This window comes from Tachysurus fulvidraco, chromosome 15, assembly GCF_022655615.1.
Source record: "Tachysurus fulvidraco isolate hzauxx_2018 chromosome 15, HZAU_PFXX_2.0, whole genome shotgun sequence".
Classification (NCBI taxonomy): domain Eukaryota; kingdom Metazoa; phylum Chordata; class Actinopteri; order Siluriformes; family Bagridae; genus Tachysurus; species Tachysurus fulvidraco.
Genome location: NC_062532.1, coordinates 5,803,254 through 5,827,827, shown reverse-complemented (window position 1 = coordinate 5,827,827; position 24,574 = coordinate 5,803,254). Strand labels below are relative to the sequence as shown.

Sequence of the window (24,574 nt, the reverse complement as noted above, 5' to 3'; positions counted from 1 at the left end):
CGATGTGAGACGATACAGACAGTACGAGTATTAAACAGGAATACAGAGAATATGACAGATCGGTAATGTACACAAAGAGTGAGAGTTTGTATATGACTGACAGTTCTGATAATGCAATACTAACAGTATTTATGTTACTAGTAATATGTCGTAAACGTGAGTCAAAAAGTATTTTATCATTATTTATATTCATTGAAACAAGTGTTTTTTTAATTCAGTTGAGACAATGCTGAGAGTTGGAATTTATTATGTTTCTATTTATTAAAATGTATATTACATATAACATCTTGGTCACAATAAAACAATTCAATATGTTCTATTTCAGAGCAGCTTTGTTTTCATTATTGGTGTAACATTTCTTTATTTATAAAAACGTCTTTTGTGGAATTTTTTTCCTACTCCACTACATTTTTTATTGTAATTACACACTAATGATTTGAGTTTTATTTGTTTTCTACTAAAAATTCACCAGATGACCGGATGTTCCAAGATCACATCCTCAAATGCATACAAATTATTTTTAAATTTCATTTAATTATACTGTAATCACAACATAGATTTATACAATATTTACAGTTCAACATCTCAGTAATCACTTATTAAGAACTCAAATGATTTTTTTTTACAGACAACTAAAATTGAGGTTTTGTTAGCCATGCTCGTATCACTTAAAATTACAGCAATAACTAAATATATAATTTAAGCAAATGTAGAAATCTAGTCAAGAGCATTATTCATCTTTGTAATGGTTGACCAAAGAAGCCCAACAGAACACCGTGCTCTCAAATCACAAGTAATGTGAACAGAAAGTTTGTGATACCAAACCGATTTAAAAGAAATGCAGCATTAAGATTTTATACATTCATTAGTAAATCTGCGCTTGAGATCCTCGTAGCAGTGAATGCAGAAAAGACATGTCAGTCACTTATGAAACAATGTGATGAATGAAATTTGATGCAATTTATCCTAATTGTACTCAATCAGCTCAAGGCATGCAGGATTTGTGCTTCAGTTTAGTCCAATTCAGTCCACTTTTACTTACATTTGACATTTTCCTTTTAAGTTAAACCATACTGTTTAACAACACTAGAGTTAATTATTAACTAAAAAACTTACTTTTGTGGCTAATCTGACATCATAGGTCACATGACAATGGCAACACATGTAAACTGATCAGCAGCATCATGTACTGAATGGAATGCAGGTACTGTACATACTCAGTGCACAATTTTGTTCGCGGCTATTGTCACAAAGCAGCTTTACACAAATCAGGATGTCTAATTTGCAGAGATCATTTTAGAGATGAAGAAACCTTCAGAGGGATCAGACTCCAAAGGGAACCTAGCCCACAATGTGTGATTAGAATCACAGCACAAGTACCAAAGATGGCTTGGTTGATCTGGTACATTTAGGCTTGCTTGCTTGCTTTCTTTCTCCAATTGTGACTTTGTGGGAAAGAAGGTTCAGTAGGTTCAGAGAAAGATCTTCAGATTCTATATACCACCCTTCTCATGGCCTGGCCCATCTTCCTCTTTCTTGTCTTTATTCTTTTCTTCCTCCTGCTCCTTCTTATCATGCCATTAACCATGACACTGGCTAGCACAGACACACTGATCATAAGACACAAGCCAAAAAAGAGAAATGGTTTGTTCTTACAGATCCAGCATTCTGATTGACTCACAACTGGCTTGCAAGATGAAGTCACCGAGTCAGAGATGGAGGGAAAGCCACCCTGAGAGATGAGCTGGCGGTAAACAGAGACAGAGGCTTTGGGACGGGACTGATGGTTGGGGGAGAGGAAGAATCCAAAATCCGGAGTGTGATGGTCTTGCAGCTTCCAAACATAAAAACCACGCACATCAACTCCATCAAGGACACGAGCTATATAGAGAGACAGAGAAAAAGAGACAGAGAGGGTTGAGGGAGGTTTCAGTTGTCTATAGTCTCACTCATTCTGTCTCCTCATTCAACTTTTTATACAAACACTTACAGTTAGAAAAATATATACTAAAAAAATATATGTTTTAAAAAATATATTAATATACACTATTCATTTGCCACAAGCACTAATAGCAGCCCGTTGGTGCAGGAATCGAGCTGTTCCATGCACAGGGGCAACAGAAAAGACTGATGATAAGGTTGCCAGGATAGGATGTCTTTTTCACCAAACTAGAAATAAAACTGCAAATGAAAGTGTGCTGTTGATACAGACTAGGTTCCCGATTTTTTGGATCCACATCCCTGACCAGGTTGTGATAAAATGATGAAGCAATTTTATATTGTTTTTTTTTTAAAGACCATATTAAATGTCATGCACTTCACATGCTTCATATACTCAAGTATGTTGCAATAAAAATTTCATAATGCAGATGTATTGGTAAACATTAGGATACTGGGTTGAAAGTTCAGATACATATCATGCTATTGTATCTCTCACACACACACACACACACACACACACACACACACACACACACACACACACACACACACACACACACACACACACACAAACACAGTTTTATCTTCTTTGTGAGGACCTGTCATTTACATGCAAACCCTAACCCTAACTTCATGAACTAAAATCAATTCTTTGCTTTTTTTCATTTTGCTTTTTGAAAACATACCCTCTCTATAACATGCCCTCTCACACACAAACATTCACAACTGCATAAAATAGTAATGATCTCAAAGGTCCTCTATAAACTCTGGCTGGAAGAGTGAGGAGGTCAGCTGATAAGTAGCATTGGTGTGAGGAAATGCTTCAGCAAAACTGTGTTATGTAACCTTTAACCTTTGATTGTATGAGGGAGAGGCAATAGTGGCAAAACAAGAGATTTTCTCACAACACGCTTGAGCCGCATTTGATTATGAATAGTGAAACCGCAACAGACTGGACTTTAGAGTGAAATATCTAAATGTTCTGCTATAAAGTGGAACCATAGATAGCTTCATCAGTGGTGTCAGCTAGCTAATGTTTTGCAGGTACTGTACAGTACCTGTAGCACTTCTTGTTGCAATTATCTAAAGATTTTTACCAGTTATCAAGTGATTTCAAATCTTGAACTAACATTAACAAAAAAGATGCTTGGTTTAAGGTTACTTTCAAATAAAATGTTCAATGTCTAAATTAAATTAAATATTTATTTTCCAAATCTACAGGGAGCCATAGCAGAGGGATGAAAGAGCCACTTGTGGGTCCGGAGCTGCGGGTTGCCAACCCCTTGTCTAGGCTGTGTATAATAAAGGTGCTTAGTGTGCTTCTTCATATTTTTATGTCTTACCTTTTAATGCTTCCTGCATGTAGGTCTTTATATATTTCTGCCTTAGGTGGTCATTATGGGATGCCTGATCATCAATCCCTGTGGCTGTGATAATAACAGGGTGACTGTTACCATAGCGACTCTTTACCCACCTCAGGACTCTGCGGAGCCCCCAGGGCACTACAGCTTGGCCCTTATAAGAGGACTCCCATGTTGGATCTGTCATAAAAGAGCAGCCATAATCATGGACAGATGAACTAGGATGGGGGTCTCTCAATTTCGGGTAAACCAGACGAGTTGTGAAGTGATTGAGAGCAATGAAATCTAGGGCTCCTCTAAGCTCAAACTTCTCATGCTCTGAAAAGCGTGGCATACGGAAGCAGTCATTGCATCTTTTAGTTTCAGTGTAGTCTATGTTCTGTAAGATAGGATCGAGGAAACGTCCAAGTTCAAAGAATAAAAAGTGTCGGACAGCACTGGTGTGAGAGTCTACAAAAGGATTGGCCGGTTCCACCCAATCAGCATGGAGTGTAAAACTTATCTTTGCCCCCTGGTGTCGACGGAAACGTGCGTTGTAAATATTCCAAGCACGAGCATGTGCCATCAAAATGGTGCGGACTACCACGTCTCTTTCTTCTGCACTTATGTTATACGCTTCTATCAGGCGATTTGGTTCATTCACAGTGATCCAGACATTCACGAGTGTCCCAAATGTTTGAAAGCAATACGTGGCATAGTCAACAAATGCATCACCAGTACTTGTATTCATCCATCCACCTTGTGCATGCAGCAACCTTGGTAAGCCCAGTGTGTGTGACCTAAGGGTGGGGTGGTAGAGTGTAACAACTGCACCAATACCCTTTTTCTGCAGCTCAGTTAGCATGCAGCGGTAATATCGCACTGCTACTGCATCTGCAGATGTAATGTCACCGTTGGGAAAAAGCCGAGGCCAATCCAGGGCAAATCTGTAATGTGATGACCCTGTGGCTTCAATGAGGCGGATGTGATGTTGAATAGCAAGGAAGTCGGTGCACTGGGAGCCACGAGTGCGAAGAGTTACTCCTAAGACAGGATGGAGGGCACTATCGCCACTGATGTTCCACCGATATAGAACAGGATCAGTGAACTGAGGTGAAAATGGCTGTAGATGGACCTGCAAAATTAAAGAATAAGCATCGGTGAATTTGGGGGAAGTGCTAACACAGCTAACAAAAGAAATATGCCCTATACGTTGGAAAAGTGTTCTCTGTTTTCCTATTTCCCCTCACCTGCAGGATAAAATCTGCCACACCAAACTGGAAATTGCAGGGAAAATGACCGTCAATGTCTTTCTCTGTCTCCACATCAAGAAAGCCATTGTCCTTGATGATCTGCTTGTAGTATTTAGCTGTTGATTTCGGGACCCTGATGAATTCAGGCTGGTTGAAGTCGATGTAGAAAAGCCCTCTTCTTATGCTGTAGCCACTGTTCCACTCAAACCCATCCACCAGAGACCAGGCTGTGTAGCCAAAGACCTTCACATGGTCCACGACCACCGCTAAAGTATAAACATACACAGAATCCTAAATGTATAACACATACATGAATCAATTCTAATATTCTACTATGTCTATAATTGTGTCTGTGACAGTGATTCATGGTATTCACACACTCCTCTAACCTTGAAGCACCTGGTTAAGAAATCTCTTCATGAGGTAAATGGCCACCGTGTCTTCCACTCCGACAGAGGCATCAGAGAACCAACTGCTCTCTGCCACCACCACTGGAGGGTCCTCATACTCCTTCTGGATCCAGCCCAGAATTTTTCTCAGGTTCAGTGCCACAGTCTGGCCAAATCGGGCCAAAATTCTCCCTGCACGTACTGAATCAGGCCCAAATGCCAGTGAGAAGAAATCAGCTGTGCCACGCACCCAAAGCTTTTCCTCTGATGTAAAATTTGGGACCAGGCCTGGGTGAGATGAACGTAGGGACAATGGATAATCACCAGCTCCATGTATTGGTTCTGCAAACCAGCCGATCATGGCCTCCACAGACCTCTGACAGAGCTCCACATTCACTGGTGTAGCCTGGCCATTGAAAGGCTCCACCCAATAGGAGCCGAGTGTGATTGAGATTTGGCCATGCTGATGGGGACGGAAGTGCTGGTCGTAAATGTGCCAGGCTGCTGCGTGTGCCTGTGAAATGAAAATGTATGCGCTTATTTTTAAATCAGGCCAATCATACAAAAACATTAAATTAAATTTAAATATTATCATATGCATCACTTCTAATATCCAATTTATCAGAATAAGCTTGCTTTTTAGCAAAATAGCCTTAGGAGCTCAGTGTGAAGATAAACAATGTTCCGACCTTAACATGTCTTGGTGGATTGATTATATGGGCTTGAAATTTGTAGGGTTATTTCTAAATTATGAAATAAACCACAACAGGATGTGCTATTGTAGTAAATTTATTAACAACGGCGGCAAATTGAATAACCTGAAGCTGATTTTTTTTCTTATACCATAATAAACAATATATCAGAGCAATTTGCCAACACATACAGTTCTCATTTGGTCCTTACAGAAACAGTAACATTTTAGAAAACTATAAACCCCAACCAATCAGCATTCCCTCACGGTGAGGCTTCAATGATAAACATTTTCAAAGAAAGTTTCATAGTATTAATGATACTAATAAACGCTTCTTTTTAATCTGGTTACATGGAGCATATATGCTAACATATTTTGAAACAGATCATTAACATAACCTACTGTCAGAACTGCAGTGATAGAAGATTCCTTGTTTAACCATGTTTAACAAATTCAACAGTGCTATAGTATAAAAGTGGTACGAAGTGTGACATCATTAATTATTGTTTTTTCTGCAGTCTGCAGTGAAGCTACGCCTATAAACTTCTATTATTCTCTCTAAAAAAATCGAACACCCCTAACTCTGACGAATACCCTTTGACCTCTCGACCTTGTGCTCACCCTGATGAGGTTATGTGCAACGATGAAAGGGTCAGCAGGGTTACCGGACACCCCTGGTGCATGAATTCCCATTCCATAGCCCAGAAATGCAATCAAGACTGGGTTGTGTATAGTGATCCAGTATCTCACGTCTTGGCCGAAGGTTTTAAAACAAAATGCAGCATAGTCAGCAAAAATCTGCACCAATTTTGCATTTGTCCAGCCTCCCAATTCCTCCTGCAAGTTTTGGGGCAAATCCCAGTGAAACAGGGTCACCACAGGGTCCAAATTGAGTGCTTTTAACCGGCCAATCAGGCGGAGGTAATGATCCACAGCAGCAAGATTCGGTTGTCCCGTGGCATCTCCGTCTGGGAAAATACGTGGCCATGATATAGAGAACGAGTAGAATTTGACTCCAAGGTACTGAAGTGATTCAATGTCCTTTTCCCAGAGCACGTAACTGTTGCTGGCTGTATCGGCTGTCAAGGAGCTAATATTCCGTCTTCCAAGTGTGTGGTGAGTGAAATGGTCCCAAACAGAAAGTCCTTTCCCATCCTGATCCCATGATCCCTCGGTTGAGAATGCTGCAGTTCCAGCACCCCAGAGGAAACCCTTAGGGAACGTTCCGGATAAAAACTCGCTTTGGTTCATTAACCCATACCATAAGCTCTTTCCATCACCCGATGAACACTCTGCTGTGTCCCAGACGCCGGTTGTCATGAGGAGGAAAGAAAGAAAGAGGACACAGGTCATATTTGAAAAAATGCATATGATAGCAGGTCAGATCCAGGACCAAGACTCATTCTAGAGGCAGAGGAAAAAGAGCTGTATCTTAGACGAGAAGAGGACATCTGATTTCTGTACATGACTCAACTGCCATATGACTCTCTCTCTCTCTCTCTCTCTCTCTCTCTCTCTCTCTCTCTCTCTCTCTCTCTCTCTCTCTCTCTCTCTCTCTCTCTCTCTCTCTCTCTCTCTCACTCACACACACTCAAAAGCTTGCTGATGGCTGAAAGGAGGACCTCTGATCAATGATTAACATGAACTCTAATCCTTAAGCGCAACTAACAACTCTTCCCTGTCTTCCTGGCTCTCTTTTCCCCTGCCACGATCTCTAGAGACCGGGAGTGAGAGAGAGGAAGACAACATTTGTATTGCAAGAAAGTAACTTTTCAAACACTTAACTGGAAATCATTGCAGCTTCCAAGAAGACTAAATAAGCGTCTTCAGTGGGCAATTTTACCTGGATTCTGTAGCCCAAAGACACGTGCTGAGTACATTTCTAAATTGTACGCAGTCTGTAATTGGTATACACCTGAATTGAATGCACTGTTTCCTGTCAGTATGATATGAATTTACAAATGTTGGTTCAGACGATACCCCAATAAAGAAAGTACAGTAGGAAAGACTGAATAGAAGATGGGGAGAGAAAAGAGAAAAAACACAAAGGGATAGAAAATAAAAAAAAAACATGAAAGATAAAAGAAAAAAGTGTAAGAGAAGGTTAAAGAGAGACATTAATGCATACAGAGAGAAGAAAGAAAGAACGAAAGAAAGAACTTTTTTCTCTTTCGTCTCAGCTCCTTGTGAAAGAGGCACTTAGATCAATGTTTTCTTACCCACTGTTTTTGAGTAAAAAAATAAAATAAAATAATAAAACACTTCATAAAGCAGACATGCTGCAAGGTCCGATGTGTGAATCAGATCAAACATTGGCTAATCCAAATCAAACATTAGCTAATCGGATTTAAGCAGCCAGAGGTGATGACAGGTTTCATCACAGACATCTATTCGTGACACTGAAACAGGATGTGATGGTGATTTGGGACGCAACCTGAATGGAGTAAATGAAATCAAACTGAGGACACACTGCAACATTGGAAAAACAACAACAACAACAGCAAGTAAAACAAGTGAACATTCATTTTCAGATATTTTAACACTTCCTTCCTTTCCTTAAAAAAAAAAACCCTCAAACTGTACAATCTGTACCTTCTCATGGTTTTGGTTTAAAAACAATAAAAACAAGGACGAATTATCTTTGTCATTTGTTGTAGACAGTTTAATGGGCAGAAAATTCTATTAAAAAGGACATTAAATGAGCATTTTAGCCTTTTTCCTCCCTGTTTCCTCCGAAAGGAAGCGGAAAAGGGACAGCACAGGACGGGACCGGTGGGAAGGAAGGAAGGAAGGAAGGAAAAGAAAGAAAGAAAGTAAGAAAGAAAGAAGGAGGGAGGGAGAGAGGGAGGAAGGAAGGGTGTCTTCAATAAAGAGTAAAAGGATAAAAAAGGAGAAAGAAAGAGGGATGAGAGAAAGAGGAAGAGAAACAAACGAGGAGGAGAAGCAGACAATGTTTCATGCCTCATTAATATTCTATTAGAGAACTATGTTAAAAAAAACACCTTTAGCTGTCAGTTATAACACAACACACCAGGACTTCTAAAGACTTTAATTTCAGCGAATGTAAACACAATGATTGTGCAATCTCTCTCTCGTTCTCTCTCTCTCTCTCTCTCTCTCTCTCTCTCTCTCTCTCTCTCTCTCTCTCTCTCTCTCTCTCTCTCTCTCTCTCTCATGTGGAAGTTGGAGTTAGCTGAGGATGCTCTCACACACACACACACACACACACACACACACACACACACACACACACACACACACACACACACACACACACACACACACACACAGAGCACAATTATCATGAAGGTATTGGATGACTCATATAAACTAATATATGAATACTTATTTCCCTTATTGTACAAAACCAGTGTTTAATACCAGATCAGTTCTCTTATTTACAATTGTTTTTAATTTAGCTATTTTTTAAAGGTTAGAACTATTGTTTATCAGCATTACCTCCTTTAACCACATACTAAAAATGCCTTTGTTAAAAAGTAGTCTTTGTCTTTGTTAAAAAGTACTTATACAGTATATTAGATTTTTTCATTAAGGCCTTCAAACCCTTGCACTACTGCTGATACTGGGATGGTCTGAAAATAATAATACTGGTTGTTATATAAGATGTTGGTAAATCTCAGTAATTATCTCACAGTGGTGTCAGATTATAGCACTTGAGTTGTTTGAATCATGCAAACATCTTTTGTGGTGTATCTAGCAGGAAGTGCCATTTAAAAAGAAAGCAGAAGGAAAACCTCATTATTTTACTCTGTGACTTGACTGTGACTGAAAACGACATGATATGCGTTACTGCTAGTCGTCATCAACTACACAGCAAAACAATCCTCAAAACAGATTCTTTTCGGGTAAGTAACCAGTCATTAATCCTATTTTTTTGTTGTTGTTGATTGAACTGACAAATTTGACGAACTTGAATGGTTGACTGAAAAAACTCTGTAGAGGTCAGCCTTTAATAACAAATTTAATAAAATACAATTAAACCCCACGAGAAGTTGAGATATTACTAAAAAGTTCTAACTGTGTTAAGACAGAATGGCAAATAGAGGAAAAGGGAAGCCTAATAATATAAAGCCTTCAACTCTGGCACTGAGTCTATTTAAGAGTGGTTTCCCCTAAGGAACAGAAAAACAGTACTGAAATTAAATGGGTTTGGTAGTCATTTGTTATAACTGAACCCTAATGTAGTATTTTATTTATTTATTTATTTTATTTTAGCAAGATTTTCTGAATAAGGTCATTAAACCACTAGTAATTAATTCTGTAAATACTATAGACTATTAAAATACAATTCAAACACTGTTGTTTGTTTAAGCTGTCCGGATAATTCATTTTTGTAATATTTTTGCTGTCCCAATGTAAATTTGTACACCAGAAAGTTAGAATGAAGCAGAGAAAGTCAAAATTATTTAGAAGATAATGGCTTTGATTGAAGCTCTGTCCTAAAAGCCAAAATGGCACATTAACAAACAATATAATGTAATTACCATTAATGAATAAGGATAATGTTTGCAATTTTTGCTGAGGTACATCTATAATTCAGTTTCTAACTTTGTAAATTTTAACAGACAATACTTCCACTAATGAAGGCTCAAGGGCTTCCCTCCTGCTTGTCATTGGTGGTACTCCTGATGTCTTTGCCACCTTCATTCTTGCTGGACATGGAGATATTAATTCTTGACTACTCTTCCAGAAACCTTTCTGCTGTCCCCACTGATATCCCACCATTTACACAAAGCCTAGATCTCTCTCAGAATCGCATCTGGACCCTGAAGAAATATGACTTTCATGGAACGCCCAGACTCCATTTTCTTAATCTCTCCTGGAACATTCTGAAAGATATACACCCAGACACATTTATTTCCACCCCTCTTCTGACAACACTGGATCTGTCCCACAACAACCTGGAAATGCTATCCCACCAACAATACCTGGTTCGAGCACAAAACCTACAGTACTTGGACTTGTCATCCAACGTACTTGCAGTTATAGCACTGGGGGGTGAGTTTACCAAACTCACAAAACTTCAGTGGCTTGGTTTGAGTGCAAGCAGTATTGAGAACAACAGCTTTGCTAACATATCTGGCCTCCATCTCCAAATCCTTTTCATTCAGGCTCAAAATTTGAATTCGTATGAAAACGGAAGTCTCACGGGTACAAAAACCAACAAAATTGTTGTGCAAATGCCCAATAATGCATATGATCTCCCAATAATTGTTGATGCTTTGACATCCTTTAGAGAAGTAGAGCTAAGGGGGTTACACAATCCAGAGGACTTCTTCAGAAATCCCATGGTACGCCAAGTACACATTCAAACGGTTCATTTACATCTATCTTTTATCTTCACTACCTGGGAGGTAATAACATCTCTTACCAGTGGAGCCTTAATATCATCTATTCGTCAGTTTAGTCTGTCTCAACTCACACTAAACAGTATGAAAGGACTTTATTTTGTGATCCAAGGCTACTCGTTAGATTCCTTCAGTATTAGACAGGCATCAGTAACAGTGTTCCTTTTTGATCAGCAGAATCTATATGACTACATCATCAATATACCTACAAAAAACCTAACTTTTGCACAGTCACCAATAGTTCATATGACCTGCCCAAGAGTTGTTAGCATGATACAGATGCTTGATTTATCTGACTGTGTCCTAACTGAAAAAGTCTTCAAAGGTCCCGAAGGGGAATGTAAAACTTTGATCAATCTGGAGATACTGCTGTTGAAGGGCAATAACCTTAGACATTTGATGCCACTGACTTCAAGAGTTCAACTAATGAGCTCTTTAAGATACGTAGACTTTAGCCAGAATTCACTGACTTATAAGGAAACTCAGGGTAGATGTACTTGGCCATCTAAAATCACGCACTTGGATTTATCTTTTAATGAGTTTGACCAGACTGTGTTCAAGTGCTTGCCAAATAATCTAGTCAATCTCAACCTCCAGAGCAACCACATCAGTGCAATTTCAGTAAATATCTCTGGTCTGAACTTTCTCAAAGTTCTAGATCTTACTGCAAATCGTCTAGTGGATCTTCCTGACTGCCTGGGGTATCCAAAATTGCAGAAACTTGTGCTACGTGGGAACTTCCTGCATGCACCATCAACAAGGACTCTCAAGACCTGTTCACACCTAAGTGTAGTGGATATCAGTAGTAATCCCTACATCTGTACCTGTCCTTTGCGAGAATTCACCAACCTTATTGATGACAAAGGTACATTGTGGGGCTCAAAGTCTTCAAAGAATCGAAGGATCACCATGGATCGCTGGCCAGATGGGTATCAATGTAGTTACCCAGAATACTGGAAAAAAACAATGCTTAAAAACTTCAGGCTGCTTGAGATCACCTGCAATGCTGGACTACTCGCAGTAACCATTTTGGTCCCAGCTATAATTTTAGCCGTTGCTGTAGGAATTCTATGCCAACAACTAGATCTTCCTTGGTATATGAGCATGATTTGGAAATGGACCCGTGCAAAGCACCGCGCTCAAAGATCCCAGCAACGAGCAGAAGATCTTCAAGGAGTATGCTTCCATGCTTTCATCTCCTACAGCCAAAGAAATGCCAGCTGGGTTATAGGTCAACTTTTGCCCAAGCTTGAAGGTGAAGACTCTGCGAGCAAAAACAGACTGAGAGTGTGTCACCATGAACGAGACTTCATCCCTGGAAGACCGATCTTAGACAACATCCTCCGTTGCATAGAACAAAGTAGATGCTGTGTCTTCGTGCTGTCCTCTCACTTTGTACAGAGTGAGTGGTGCCACTATGAGCTTTACTTTGCTAGCCACGAGCTAATAACACGAGGTACGAACAATATCATCCTAATTCTTCTAGAGCCATTGCCTGCATATCTTATACCCTCTAATTATAACCAGCTAAAGGCAATGCTGGCCAGACGCACCTACTTAGAGTGGCCCCAGGACAAGGCCAAACAGAGAATGTTTTGGGCAAACCTGCGGGCGGCGCTGGAAGCAGATCTACCCGAATCTGTTGAGAGACCATGGGAATGAAAGGATAATGATCCTTAGAGTAAGAGAATGAGACTTTGAATGATCTAAACATTGCACCACCACAACAAATTATGACCCAACAGAATTTAATACAGTTGCAAAATAAGTAAATACTTATAATTATAAGATCCACACTTCTGAATGATTAAATCCAAAACCTATTTATTTGATAAAGGTATACAACAATTTAAAGTATGCAAGAATAAACATTCAAATATAAAGTAAAAAAAAAAAAAAATCTGATAGCTTAACTAAATAAAAGACATTTACACAATATGTTCGAGTCCAAGATTATTTCAGTGGTACATTATATATTATGAACCAGGGATTTTTTTTTTCCCCTGTGATTTCAAAGTCTGACCTCAACTGTTGCCAAATTAAGTACAGTTTAAACAAATCATATTTTAGGTATTCAGGCAAGTCTTTAGATATTAGATGCCAAAATAATGACTTGGACATAAATACCTTAAGAACACTGAGGGATTCTTCGTAGTACAGGATGCAACCAGTGCAACCTATTAGCTATTTTGCAATATGCAATTTCACAAGCAGGGAAATATACCAGACAGGGAAACATACCAGATTCTATTACCCTGTTAGAAGTAAGACGCAGATGCATGTTTGAGGTCTCTGTACGTATCCAAAATAGGTAACTCTAAACCTAGGCAATTCACAAAGGCTACAAAAAGTCAGTAGAAAACAGTTGAAAAATATATATTTTTTTTTCAAATGTTGCAAATTCGATAATAATGTTGCAGATGTCTCCCTGAATCAAAATAAATAAGTGTATAACATGTATAGGAGAATGGATAGATTGTGTTTATTATCTCCTAACAAAGCAAATGTGTCATATTTAATGTCAAATACAATGTTGCTGTGGTGGAGACAGCAAAAGTTGGTGTCCAAGTTCCAGGATGCAATGCAGCTATCTGCTCCCTTAATTAGCGATCTACTGCATGTAAAGTGATATTAGCTTGAAGCTGATCTGTTTAAGGAAATCTGTTGTATGTCTGAAGAGAGCCGGACAGATTAAAAGACTAAAGTGCCACCCATTTCTCTCTGTCAAGAGAATAGAAATGTATTCCAAAATAATCCTTGGATGCTGTTGAAGATCTGTTAGTTATAAAGGTTAATATAAAAGATCGGGTGGAATATTCTGGGAAGATTTTACTCCTTTTGCTGTACAAGGTCAGGGTAAGGACTGGATGAGGATGATTTTCTCGTTAATGCAGAACCGATGTAGAACGGCAAGGAGATTTTCTCCGCAGCGAGACACTTGGCGCTCCATGGCCAACCGAAAATCTTCTTTCACACCCTTGGTAATGCCACGAGTCACGGTGTGATGCCTGGAAATGCAGAAACGAGACTGAGTACTCACGATTTCAGACTTGCTCTGTAACAAATATCCAGACCCTTGCACTGGTAAACTATTTTCAAACCCTGACTCAGCTCATGTGATTCATGAGCTCGGTCATGACCCGAAAACCTCACGTCGCGCGCACACACACACACACACACACACACACACACACACACACACACACACACACACACACACACACACACACACACACACACACCCTTGATAATTTGTGACACTCTCAACAACAGAGTAATAAATATGCACAATCTTGGCATAGTAAAACATTAATAATGATATTAAAACATTACACATCACATTTGAATCATTGAAATGTACAACAACAAGAAGAACAACAACAAAAACAACAGCAAAAAAAAAAAAAAAGACACAAAACTGCAACAAATGCCATGGATCGAAAACTAAAAAACTTGTGAAATGAAAATCCTGTGAAATAAAGAAACAGTAAAGGGAGAAATACAGCAATGTGTTGCGGCGTATGAGCAGGCTGGGGGGCAGATTTGGGGGGTGGGGAAGGTTTGATGATGAGGGTGGGGGTGGGTACCTGTCAGCCTTCTGAGCCCCAGGAAGCAGCAGGGTATTTAACTCCACCCCCAGGGCGGGGCTGGGGTTCCTATGGACATCAAACACCAATTCATCAACACCCCAAAAAATAGGGGCTGCATTCAAGACCACAAATACAAGCCAAGTTATCGCTTAATGTCAGATAAATAGAAATTTAACAACAGTATTAAAAAGAAAAGAAAACTTTTTGGTGTACGTCACTGACGTTATCTCTAAAATAACGGACATATGTGACTTTAAAGATGCCCTGCCACACGCATTTCATTACTTTTGTGGTAATGTCTGAAGTTTACCATGAACTCTGTAACATCTGTTGTGGAAAAAATGTCTTGGTTACCTTGTTTCAAGCCATTCTAGTGTGGTATAGAAAGCCTGCAGGAAGACTCAGCTCGATTTGCGCCGGTTCTCATTAATATTCAATGAGCTATGCCGCTTGGCTCCGATTGGCTAACCGCTAGGATATGAGAGCATGACTATTCATTCACCCAGCGCAATAAGTAGCCTAGGCTAGAGGAACTTTGTTTACAATCACCTGGAATTGTGGCAGAATGACTTCTTCAGGTATATTGGCGTTCAGCCATCCATGCTGTATAGGAAACTCACTGAGCTACACGAATGCAGTGGGCGCGGTCTCAAGTGGGAGAGCTCATGAATAGTAATGAGCTCGATCAATTCCACGTCGCACTGAGCAGCTTTTCTAACTGATCTGATTTCTCCGCTTATTTCTTTTCAGTGGCTAGAACTGACAGGGGAGGTAGCAGAACATTTTCACATTCCCGACACAACACAAACACAAATGGACCTAACACATATCAAAAAATACAAGTAAAAAAACCTTTAAGGGTCTTTTCTCGAACGATATTTTCAGCCTGTAAAAGAAAATTGCTTCAGATTGCAGTGAATTTTATAAATTAATGTCCATAACAACGAGAAGTCAATGACGTCAAAGAGAAAGTAAATAACTTCCATTATATTTCTTATTTCAACTGAAGGGTGTAGTTTTGTGCCTTGAATGCACCCCCATGTGTAAGGTCAAAGGTCATTTGAAGCAAAATCAGCCACAGTGCTTATTAGAGGTCACTACAAGCTAAGCCGGCTAGTTAAGGTAGGGAAAGGAAAGAAAGAAGGGAAACGTGTATAAAAGTATTATTCTTCCTGATAGAAACATTAGCGTCAGGATACAAAATTATTGGCACCCTTCAGAAGAATGAGCATAACAGATTGCACACGATTGTACATCAGGTACATGAAAGAGAAACGACTTACCGTTCAACTTACCTTCTTTTTTTTTTTTAGGTACTATTAAATAAGATTCACACACAATCCAATTCCGTTACAACTGGACAATTATTACAATTGTTATTTCAATTGATTTTGGTTTCAAGAAATGATTGTTGCGTTTGGATGAATAATAATAATAAAAAAAAAAATCGTCAAAACACAAAGTTCTTTACTTTGTGTTTATTATTCATTTCATACACATTTTCCACTCATTTACATAAAAGGGTGCCGATAATTAAGAAGCCGATTTCAAGAGGTTTCATCCAATATAAAAGAAAAATGTCTGCAATAAAATATCATTCATAGCCAGTTGCAGTTATTTGGAAATTGTTATTATGTTTGAAGATATAAACTTACTTAATTAGCATCCCCTGATTGGGCAATAACTCTAGTTGGACCCGCCCACCTTCTGTCGTACGGAGGTATGCAAACTCTTCTAACATGTCAATGTCTGGGTTGGTCGTCAAGGGGATTAATAAGAGATCATGGATGTTGTTTGGGTGACAAAACAAACAACCAATCAAACAAATACGCAGCTTTCACCATGACAATTCTCTTACTAGTGTTAGCTAGAACCTACTAACTAACGAGTCTAGATTGCTACCTACTGTATATTAGTTCATTAGTCAAAAATGAAATAAGGATCGCTTCAACACGAGTGATGATGAGCTTGTTTGCTTGTGCTGTAGCCCTGAAGGAAGAAAATCATCCTTGCTTTGTTCATACAGTACAATAAAATGACTTTCTTAGCCACGGTGAAGGATACTGGTGACGTAGTTGAAGAAGTTCTCGTACTGGAAACTCCCCAGGTCGCAAATTTTGTCTACCGCTTTCAGGAAGAGAGTCTCACCCTGTGGCCAATCGTGCTGCAGGAGGACGATCACGTGACCTAGAGACAGGTCGTCTCTGCTGTTGTCTGCGAACGCTCGCAACTAAAACGGATAGTCGAGGTTTAAAGCAAGAATCTTATATATAGATCATGATGCTCAGTGAATAATATCCAATGTGTGTATGTGTGTGTGTGTGTGTGTGTTTGTGTTTACTTTGAAGCAGGCCAGCATCAGCTGCAGGCAAAAAGGCAGAACGTCTTTGCTAGTGCAGGGAATAAGCCTCAAGTCGTTACCTACGAACAGGAAACGGCTTTAAAACCACATCCTATTTCACTTCAAAGTGCAAAAGACAAAAATATAATCAAATCTTTATGCAAAACATGAAAATATTATTTAAAAAAATTATTATATTATTATTAACTGTAATATCAGTAATATTTTTTAATATCAAAAAAATGCAACTAGATCTATTTATCCAGCATTATACTGGAAATATAATTAACTCATATAAGATAAGAATATAAGAAATTATAAGGTATATAAAATACCATCAGAGAAGTCTGTATTTTTTTTTTATATTTGAAATCATCTCTTGGTTTTATGCTACATTGCATTCTGTTTGAGAGCAAAGACGACACTGTGATCTGGTTCTTCAGTCCAGATTTTCTATCCTTTTTTTTTTTTTCTTTTCTATATTTAAAAGGCTTGCTTGTGTTTAGAGGCATTATTTGTAGGTGTTACTAAAACATGATAGTTTACTAAGACAAAAAAAAAAAAGGATTCTGACAGCAGCAAAGGTTTCACTGCACACGGTTGATTTGAAGCGACAGCTCAAAGAATGGATTCGGTCAGGTGAATATGGACGGAAGCTCAGACGAGCTTCTCAGAAATGCACGTCGCTAAACCACTCGAGAACTCCGACAAGCCAGGTGAAAGGGATGAAGGTCAGAATCGATCTTCATGGCTGGACGCACCTTTCTTAGCTTTGATTCGTCCTCGGATCTGCTCCTCGCCGGACTTGGTTGCCTCCTGATTTTGAGGCACAAGACCACTTACCACCTCCAACAACTTCTCACAGGCCAGCTAGGGGATAGAATGTAAAACACACACACACATCAATTAGAATCAACTATGCATACATATGTACTTAGGGGCTTTTTACACCTGGTCACTTCATTCGTTTTCTGTGTTAGGATAGCTATCCGATCGTTAAAAAAACAAAAACAGGTGTAAATGCCCTCCGTAAGGTTTTCGAGACAGATATAAATCCGATGGTTCAAACCCCTTCAGGAGGAGGTCTGGGACGCATTTCAGATGAAACTGGACAGGTGTAAATGCATGTGGTTGTTCGAGCCACATACGTCAGCGCTATACTCCTCCCAAACGGAAGTACGTCACTCGCAGGTGACTCACGAGTCGAGCATCGCGCCAGAAACAAATAAATGTAAATGCTGTTTTTTTGTAGCATAACTGTCGTAACAAGTTTTTTGTCTTCTACCAAAGCGTGTTCCATTTCAATTACCCCAGAAATGAGGTCAAATATATTTGCGTTTTGGGTGGGAGTAGAAAGATCGGATCGATATCCAATTCGCCGAGACGTGAAGATGATGCATCAGTCTATGTGTAGTAATAAGATTGTGTGTGTGTGTGTGTGTGTGTGTGTGTTACCCGGTATTCCCCGAGTGCGTAGTGACAGGATGCTTGCTGGATTAAGGCTCGGTGTGTCTCCAGTGTGGAGGCTGACGTGTGGCTCTGCTGGGGCTGAAGAGACGAGAGCTGCACTAAACTGGACAGAGCTTTTCTGTACTGACCCTGAAACACACACACAAACACACACACACACACACACACACACACACACACCGTATATTTACATTTACGGCATTTAGCAGACACCCTTATTCAGAGTGACTTACAACTAAGCAACTGAGGGTTAAGGGCCTTACTCAGGGGCCCAGCAATGGCAGCTTGGTGGACCTGGGGTTCAAACCCATGACCTTCCGATCAGTAGCCTCACCTTTGTGATTAGTTCTTCTAAAGTTTCAACCTTTACTGTTTATGTCCACTAAAGTTCATGGAAAATTTGTATGAACATGATTTATAATATATAAATGAGCTCATACCTGATATATGATCATATCGGTGAGAAATATCCGGAACCAAAGCCAGCTTTCGGTCTTCCAGGCTGCGCAGATCTTATTGAACTCTGCAGAAAAATGATGACCTTTTTTTTTTTCCTAGCCACAATGTTGTATGTTTACACACTCATGGCATTTCTAGCTGAGGTGGAATGGAAATGTTTAACTTGTACAAGACGAGAAGGTTTCGTGGGGATAATTAATAACTAATAAGTTGGTTATCTCTGTCTGAGGGGATATCTCCTTCTAAAACATCCGGGAAGGGGACAACATACCAGGGCACAATCTTACACACACACACACGCACACGCACACACACACACAGAGTACCTGATTCCAGAGTCTCGTGCGAGTGTAAAAGGTCCCAGCTCTCTCTAGCCGTTCTGAAATGCTCCAGAGTCTCGGTCCAAGCTGGCATTTCAGTCTTATTGACCAAAATGTGTCTTCCGCGTCCTTTCCCCAGAGCGTCCTCATCATCGGAACTCTAAATTCACACACAGACGTGACAGAGATCTTGATCAACATGGCATGATCACTGTTTGTTGTTAATTCTGAAGTAATATTTAGTCACGCCCTTGTGTCTCTGTCTCTCGCTATTTTTGTCTCTCGTATATCTCTTTAACCCTCACCATTGTTTTCTCTCGCCCGTCTGCAAGTTTGCGTTTTTTGTGCGCATGTTTACCGCTCGGTCTCTCAGGCTCGATGTCGTTAAAGACATTCGAAAGATCCTCCACAAGAACCCATGGAGTCGAGCCCAGTGAGTTATGACCTGACACACACACACACACACACACACACACACACACAAAATCAAATGTTAATTAATATACAGTTATTTCATACAACACATTTATTTCAGTTTAGCCCTAATGAACGTAGCACATACGAACACACCCACACACACCCTGAAAGAGAGAGGGCTGCACTGTGGAGATATAGAAGTGTGCACTCCGGAAGAGCACTAGTGTGGAACAGGTGACGATTTGGGCGCAGCAACGAGAAAAAGTCTCGCCCTCCAGACCAGGCAAATAGCGGCACAGCTCCTTCACCCTCTGCAGTAGCTCTAAGTATGTCCTGCATGCACAAACACACACATTAACATGCATCACATTTACACACACACACAAACACACACACACAGAGGATTACCTGGTGCCCTTCTCTCCCTGCCACTCACACCTCAGCCCCACCGACCCAACAATCTCCAGCAGCCTCGCCCACGGCTCCGCCACCAAGGACGACTTCTCAGACAAACCATCAATCACGCCCCGTTGGCCCCGCCCCTTTCCGGGAGACTTAAGCCCTCCCCCTTCCTGGGGTCCTAATAAATGTAGAAAACTAAATTGCAATTGTAATCATGTTGATGCTCACATCATATAAAGATTTCAGGATTATTCTCTACACAGTGTAGCCGCTACCAACCCTGTAACTGTGCGTCTGCGCAAGGGCCCCGTGTCACATAGCCGATGTAAAACTCGGCCGCTTTGTGCATGTACTTGTGCAACAGACTGGCGGGAAGCCGCATCTCCATGTTATTAATGATCAACGGCAGGACATCACATACTACGAGAGAAACCCAGAGACACAGATGTGGTTAGTTACATAAAATTAAGACCGAGAAATGCTGGAAAGGAAATGTCATACCGAACAGTTTCCTGTAACAGTTGACTGGTGTGTCCAAGTCCTGCATGTTCTCCGCTTCCAGCAGAGACTCTCCTAAACTCACCTGACATAATAAACAGAACATAAAAGTACGGTACAATTATGTGGTTAGAACAAAATGATGCTAGAACTTTTTAACAGATTTAGAGTAGCGCTTAAAGGTGGGGTCTCCGTTGTTTGAGAAATGCTTCACCAAACCGAGTCGGGCCGCCAAACAAAACAAAAACAAAACTAACGTGTAGCCAATGAGCAGAAAGGGGCGGGGCTTGTCAATATGTGGCGGAGAGAGTGTTCAGTGCGCATGTGTGACATTAGCAGAAAGCGGTTTTAACATTGACATGGAGGATAAAAACAAAGAAAGAAAGAGAAGAAAGGCTTATGATAAGGCAAGAAGTAGGACGTGTTAATATAGGATCAGCTTTCCAGCGCTGGAGAGAACTGAAGGAGCAGGAAGTTGGCCACATATTCACAGATTGGAGTTTCCTGAGTCAATAACTCTACATTACTACGATAGAAAAGAGGTGTTATTTGTGTAGTAACAGCGTTTAGCTCAGGAGATATTGACTCGGGAAACTCCAATCTGTGAATATGTGGCCGACTTTACTTAAGACGCCGAGGCGTTTTTTTCCTTCTCGATAGAGGAGTAACGTTGGTTTTGCTTTGTTACACAGAACTAATATATGCCTTTGTCCTTTACACGATTATGCTTGTGTGTCATTTTTGCTTGTTTGTTTATCTACAATCGTATTGTTCTTCCCTTCAGCTATGATAAAGACACATTTCTTTCCATTAGTTGTCTGGGTTACGTATGTATGTGTGGGCGGAGCTATCAATACAGGGGTGGGACCCATTTGGGTTAGGGACGTATTTTTTTTTATGATGGGGTGAAATTTTAGGATTGCTAAATGTAATTTAGGATTGCCTTTGTATCAGAATTTCTCCGTGAGCTGATGATATAAAAATGAAAAGAAAAGAAAAAAAAAAAAGACGTGTATTTTTATGAAATAAAACCGCCTGGACTGTGCAGATCTGTATAAGAACTTGTAAGGAAAAGATTTTATAAATACTGCAATATATTCTTATTATTATGCATTTTACTTATTTATTAATGTATGTGTTGCTAATGTAACTCTTGCTCACCCCGTGCTGTACCACAGATTCTGGAAATCTCTTCAGAAGCAGCAGGTGCATCTCTGCTTTCTCCAGAGTGTTAAAACACTGTTCAGTTGCTTTCAAAAGCATCTGACACTGCACAGGGCCTGGGAGAGTCTCAAACACACCTACACACACACACACACACACACACACACACACACACACACACACACAATTACCTGGTGCCCTTCTCTCCTTTGTCACTCACACTAAAAAATCCCAACTGTCTCAAAAACGACGTCAATCACACACACCCTTCCCCTTTCCAGGAGACTTAATCCCTCGACCTTCCTGCGGTCCAAACACACATAAAATTTACAGCACAGGACCTGCGAGAGTCAGACGCACAACAACACACCTTTGAGGAACTGTGCATTCTTGTCCTGGCTGTCATTCCTCAACGCTGCTGTGATTACGGCGATCTCACGCCACACCACTGGTTGCTCCGGGAAATTAATAAATCTGTTCGATGCAAATCACAACCAAAGATCAACGTCAGAGCAGCTCATCGATACACAACACGCATCTTTTATTTTTAATGTGGCGTTATTAGAGTACAAATTGATTTGCTGTACTGCAGGTCCTCTGTCTTTAAGACTCCCGACACTACAGAACTTGTTACCATAGAAACGATAAGGTGTTACAATCAGAGCAATGCGGTGTTATAAAATTTATCATAAAAGTCTGTATGAATAATCTTTTACTTCAGCACTCACATGTCGTAGAGCAGTCTGCCAGCTGACGAGGTCCTCTCTGCGTTCCGCTCGATCATGTACATCTCATACTGCAAAAGATGGGGAAAAGGATAAACGAAGGCTTTTACATTAAATCATAGGTGCAAGGATCAGGTTAGTTGAAGGTGAGGTATTTTGGTGCAGCAGCATTTCTACTGCAGAAAGGAAGAGACTGAACAAGCTGATCAGGAAGGCCAGCTCAGTCCTGGGGATTCCTCGGGACACTGTACAGGAGGTGGGAGAAAGGAGGATGGGTGCAAAACTAGAGAAAACTCCTTCAGTGACAGACTGTTACATCCTAAGTGTCTGAAGGAGCGATACAGACACTCTTTTGTCCCTGCTGCTATTAGACTTTACAATCAAAGCTACTCCCAGTGAACCAGTCACCATAATACACACTGTTATTACTGTTTAACTGCAATAATAAACAATAACAAAGTATTTTAAACATGTGCAATAACAGAAATTTACATGCAAAATCATGCAATATTACCTATGTGCAATATATCTGTTAGTGTAACTACTACTCGTGGACTCTTTCTACATTTGTTTTGTATATACTGTATATTATATCATGTCATATCTTTTTATATATTTGCATTTTCTTACTCTTTGCTGCTGAAACAGAGAAATTTCCAAATTGTGTGATGAATAAAGGTATATCTTATCTTATCTTATCAGACACACAAAGGATCTATTAGAAATCCATATTGTCCTTTATATAAGATATGAAGGTTCTGACAAACCTCTCAATACAGCAGTAACAACAACATGAGTATATGTGTAGGTGGATTATTATTATTAGTAGTAGTAGTAGTATAGTATAGTGTAGTATAGTATTGTGATTATGATCATTATAATCAGGCTGCATAGTTTCCACTATTTCTAATGTGTTTAAATGACCATGCAATAATTTAAGCATGCTGGTGATATTGTTTTGCATGCAACAGAACCCTGATTGTGGATGATGTGCATGCTGGAAATCAGCCTCTTGTCTGTACCTGTATGTTGAAGTCAGCCGGATAGAGAGTGCGCGCGCTGATCAGCCAGGCTTTAGCAGCCCACGGGTCTTTGGGCACGAGCTCACGCGCGCGTTTCACCAAAAAATCACAGTCCCCCTGTGCCGACATGTTTTCTGCTCCAACTCCCGCGTTGGGGTGAAAGTTGTTTTTCACGATTTTACTCCTTTGTTCATAAAAACACACAAAATGAAACAGACCAAAGAATAAAGAGTGTGTAAACAGCGCACGCGCACAATGCCGCGTGACGTTTTACTTCTGGGGCACGAGACTGTGGCAAAATAAAAGTCTTTTTAAATTTGAGTGAGTAGGTACTAATATAAATTATTTCATACTGCTGAATAGGTATTTACGTTTTACTTAATAAACTTGAAGAGAGTTTGTAGTTTGTTTGTTTTTGTTTGTTTGTTTGTTTTTTACTTTTTTACCTGGTATTGTTTAGGCTATGAATTAAATATAATTATTAATTATAATTAATAATAAATATGTTAGAGTAGAAATGTTAAGAATTATATGTGCACCATTCGAGAAGGAAAAACAAAACAAACATCTGAAGGGTTTTCTTTCAGCAATCAGGTCTCAGTCTGGTTCCTCTCAAGGTTTCTTCCTCATGTCCTCTCAGGGAGTTTTTCCTTGCCACCGTTGCCTCTGGATTGCTCAATAGGGATCGGCATATACATATAGTATTGTATATTTTAAAACTTTCATTATGTATATTCATTTATTTATTTTTATTCTTATTTCTTCTTCTTCTTCTTCTTCTTCTTCTCATTATTATTATTATTATTATTATTATTATTATTATTATTATTATTATTATTATTATTATACAGTGATACCTCGAGATACGAGTGACATACACATTTTTTTGAGATACGAGCTGTGATTCGACCAAATTTTTGCCTTGAGATACGAACAAATTTTTGAGATTTCTAAGACGCCGCCGAAACAAAGATCCCCAACAACCAAGTGTGAGACACGAACAAAAAGGGCAAAAACAAGTGAAGAGAAAAGCGATGAAGAAAATTAAGCAACATTAATGTAAAGAAAACAGAAATTGTAGCAATTAAGTTCAGTTAAGAGAATTTCAGTTAAGTTCATTAATTTTAGTGAAGTTTAGTTAAGTGTAAAGTAGCATTAAGAGTGTACAGTAGCGAGTAAGTGA

General features: G+C 39.7%; 3 protein-coding genes across 4 annotated transcripts; 1 reads left to right on the top strand and 2 right to left on the bottom strand.

Annotated features, from left to right (window-relative positions):
- Positions 1-236: 236 nt before the first annotated feature.
- klb (klotho beta) lies at positions 237-7,033 on the bottom strand. Its single transcript, XM_027171842.2, has 5 exons — positions 6,236-7,033; positions 4,924-5,437; positions 4,532-4,800; positions 3,285-4,416; positions 237-1,881 (listed from the first exon to the last, which is right to left on the bottom strand). The coding sequence occupies exons 1-5, from the start codon at positions 6,965-6,967 to the stop codon at positions 1,487-1,489; spliced, it is 3,042 nt and encodes a 1,013-aa protein (XP_027027643.2). The 5' UTR covers positions 6,968-7,033; the 3' UTR covers positions 237-1,486.
- Positions 7,034-9,308: 2,275 nt separating this feature from the next.
- Positions 9,309-12,802, top strand: tlr1 (toll-like receptor 1). The gene is made up of 2 exons (XM_027171867.2): positions 9,309-9,480; positions 10,201-12,802. Exons 1-2 carry the CDS (start codon positions 9,412-9,414, stop codon positions 12,643-12,645), a joined length of 2,514 nt encoding a protein of 837 aa, XP_027027668.2. The 5' UTR covers positions 9,309-9,411; the 3' UTR covers positions 12,646-12,802.
- On the bottom strand, positions 12,791-23,668 carry ints10 (integrator complex subunit 10). 2 transcript variants are annotated; one of them, XM_027171868.2, is made up of 18 exons: positions 23,392-23,668; positions 22,373-22,440; positions 22,015-22,118; positions 21,642-21,781; positions 20,484-20,565; positions 20,262-20,402; positions 19,989-20,160; positions 19,744-19,913; positions 19,469-19,608; positions 19,170-19,323; positions 18,825-18,907; positions 18,370-18,513; positions 17,676-17,784; positions 16,915-16,994; positions 16,638-16,803; positions 16,229-16,322; positions 14,571-14,639; positions 12,791-13,991 (listed from the first exon to the last, which is right to left on the bottom strand). In XM_027171868.2, the coding sequence occupies exons 1-18, from the start codon at positions 23,518-23,520 to the stop codon at positions 13,835-13,837; spliced, it is 2,202 nt and encodes a 733-aa protein (XP_027027669.2). In that variant the 5' UTR covers positions 23,521-23,668; the 3' UTR covers positions 12,791-13,834. The 2 variants fall into 2 exon arrangements, with proteins under 2 accessions (XP_027027669.2, XP_027027670.2); XM_027171869.2 differs by lacking the exon at positions 14,571-14,639.
- Between the last annotated feature and the right edge of the window lie 906 nt (positions 23,669-24,574).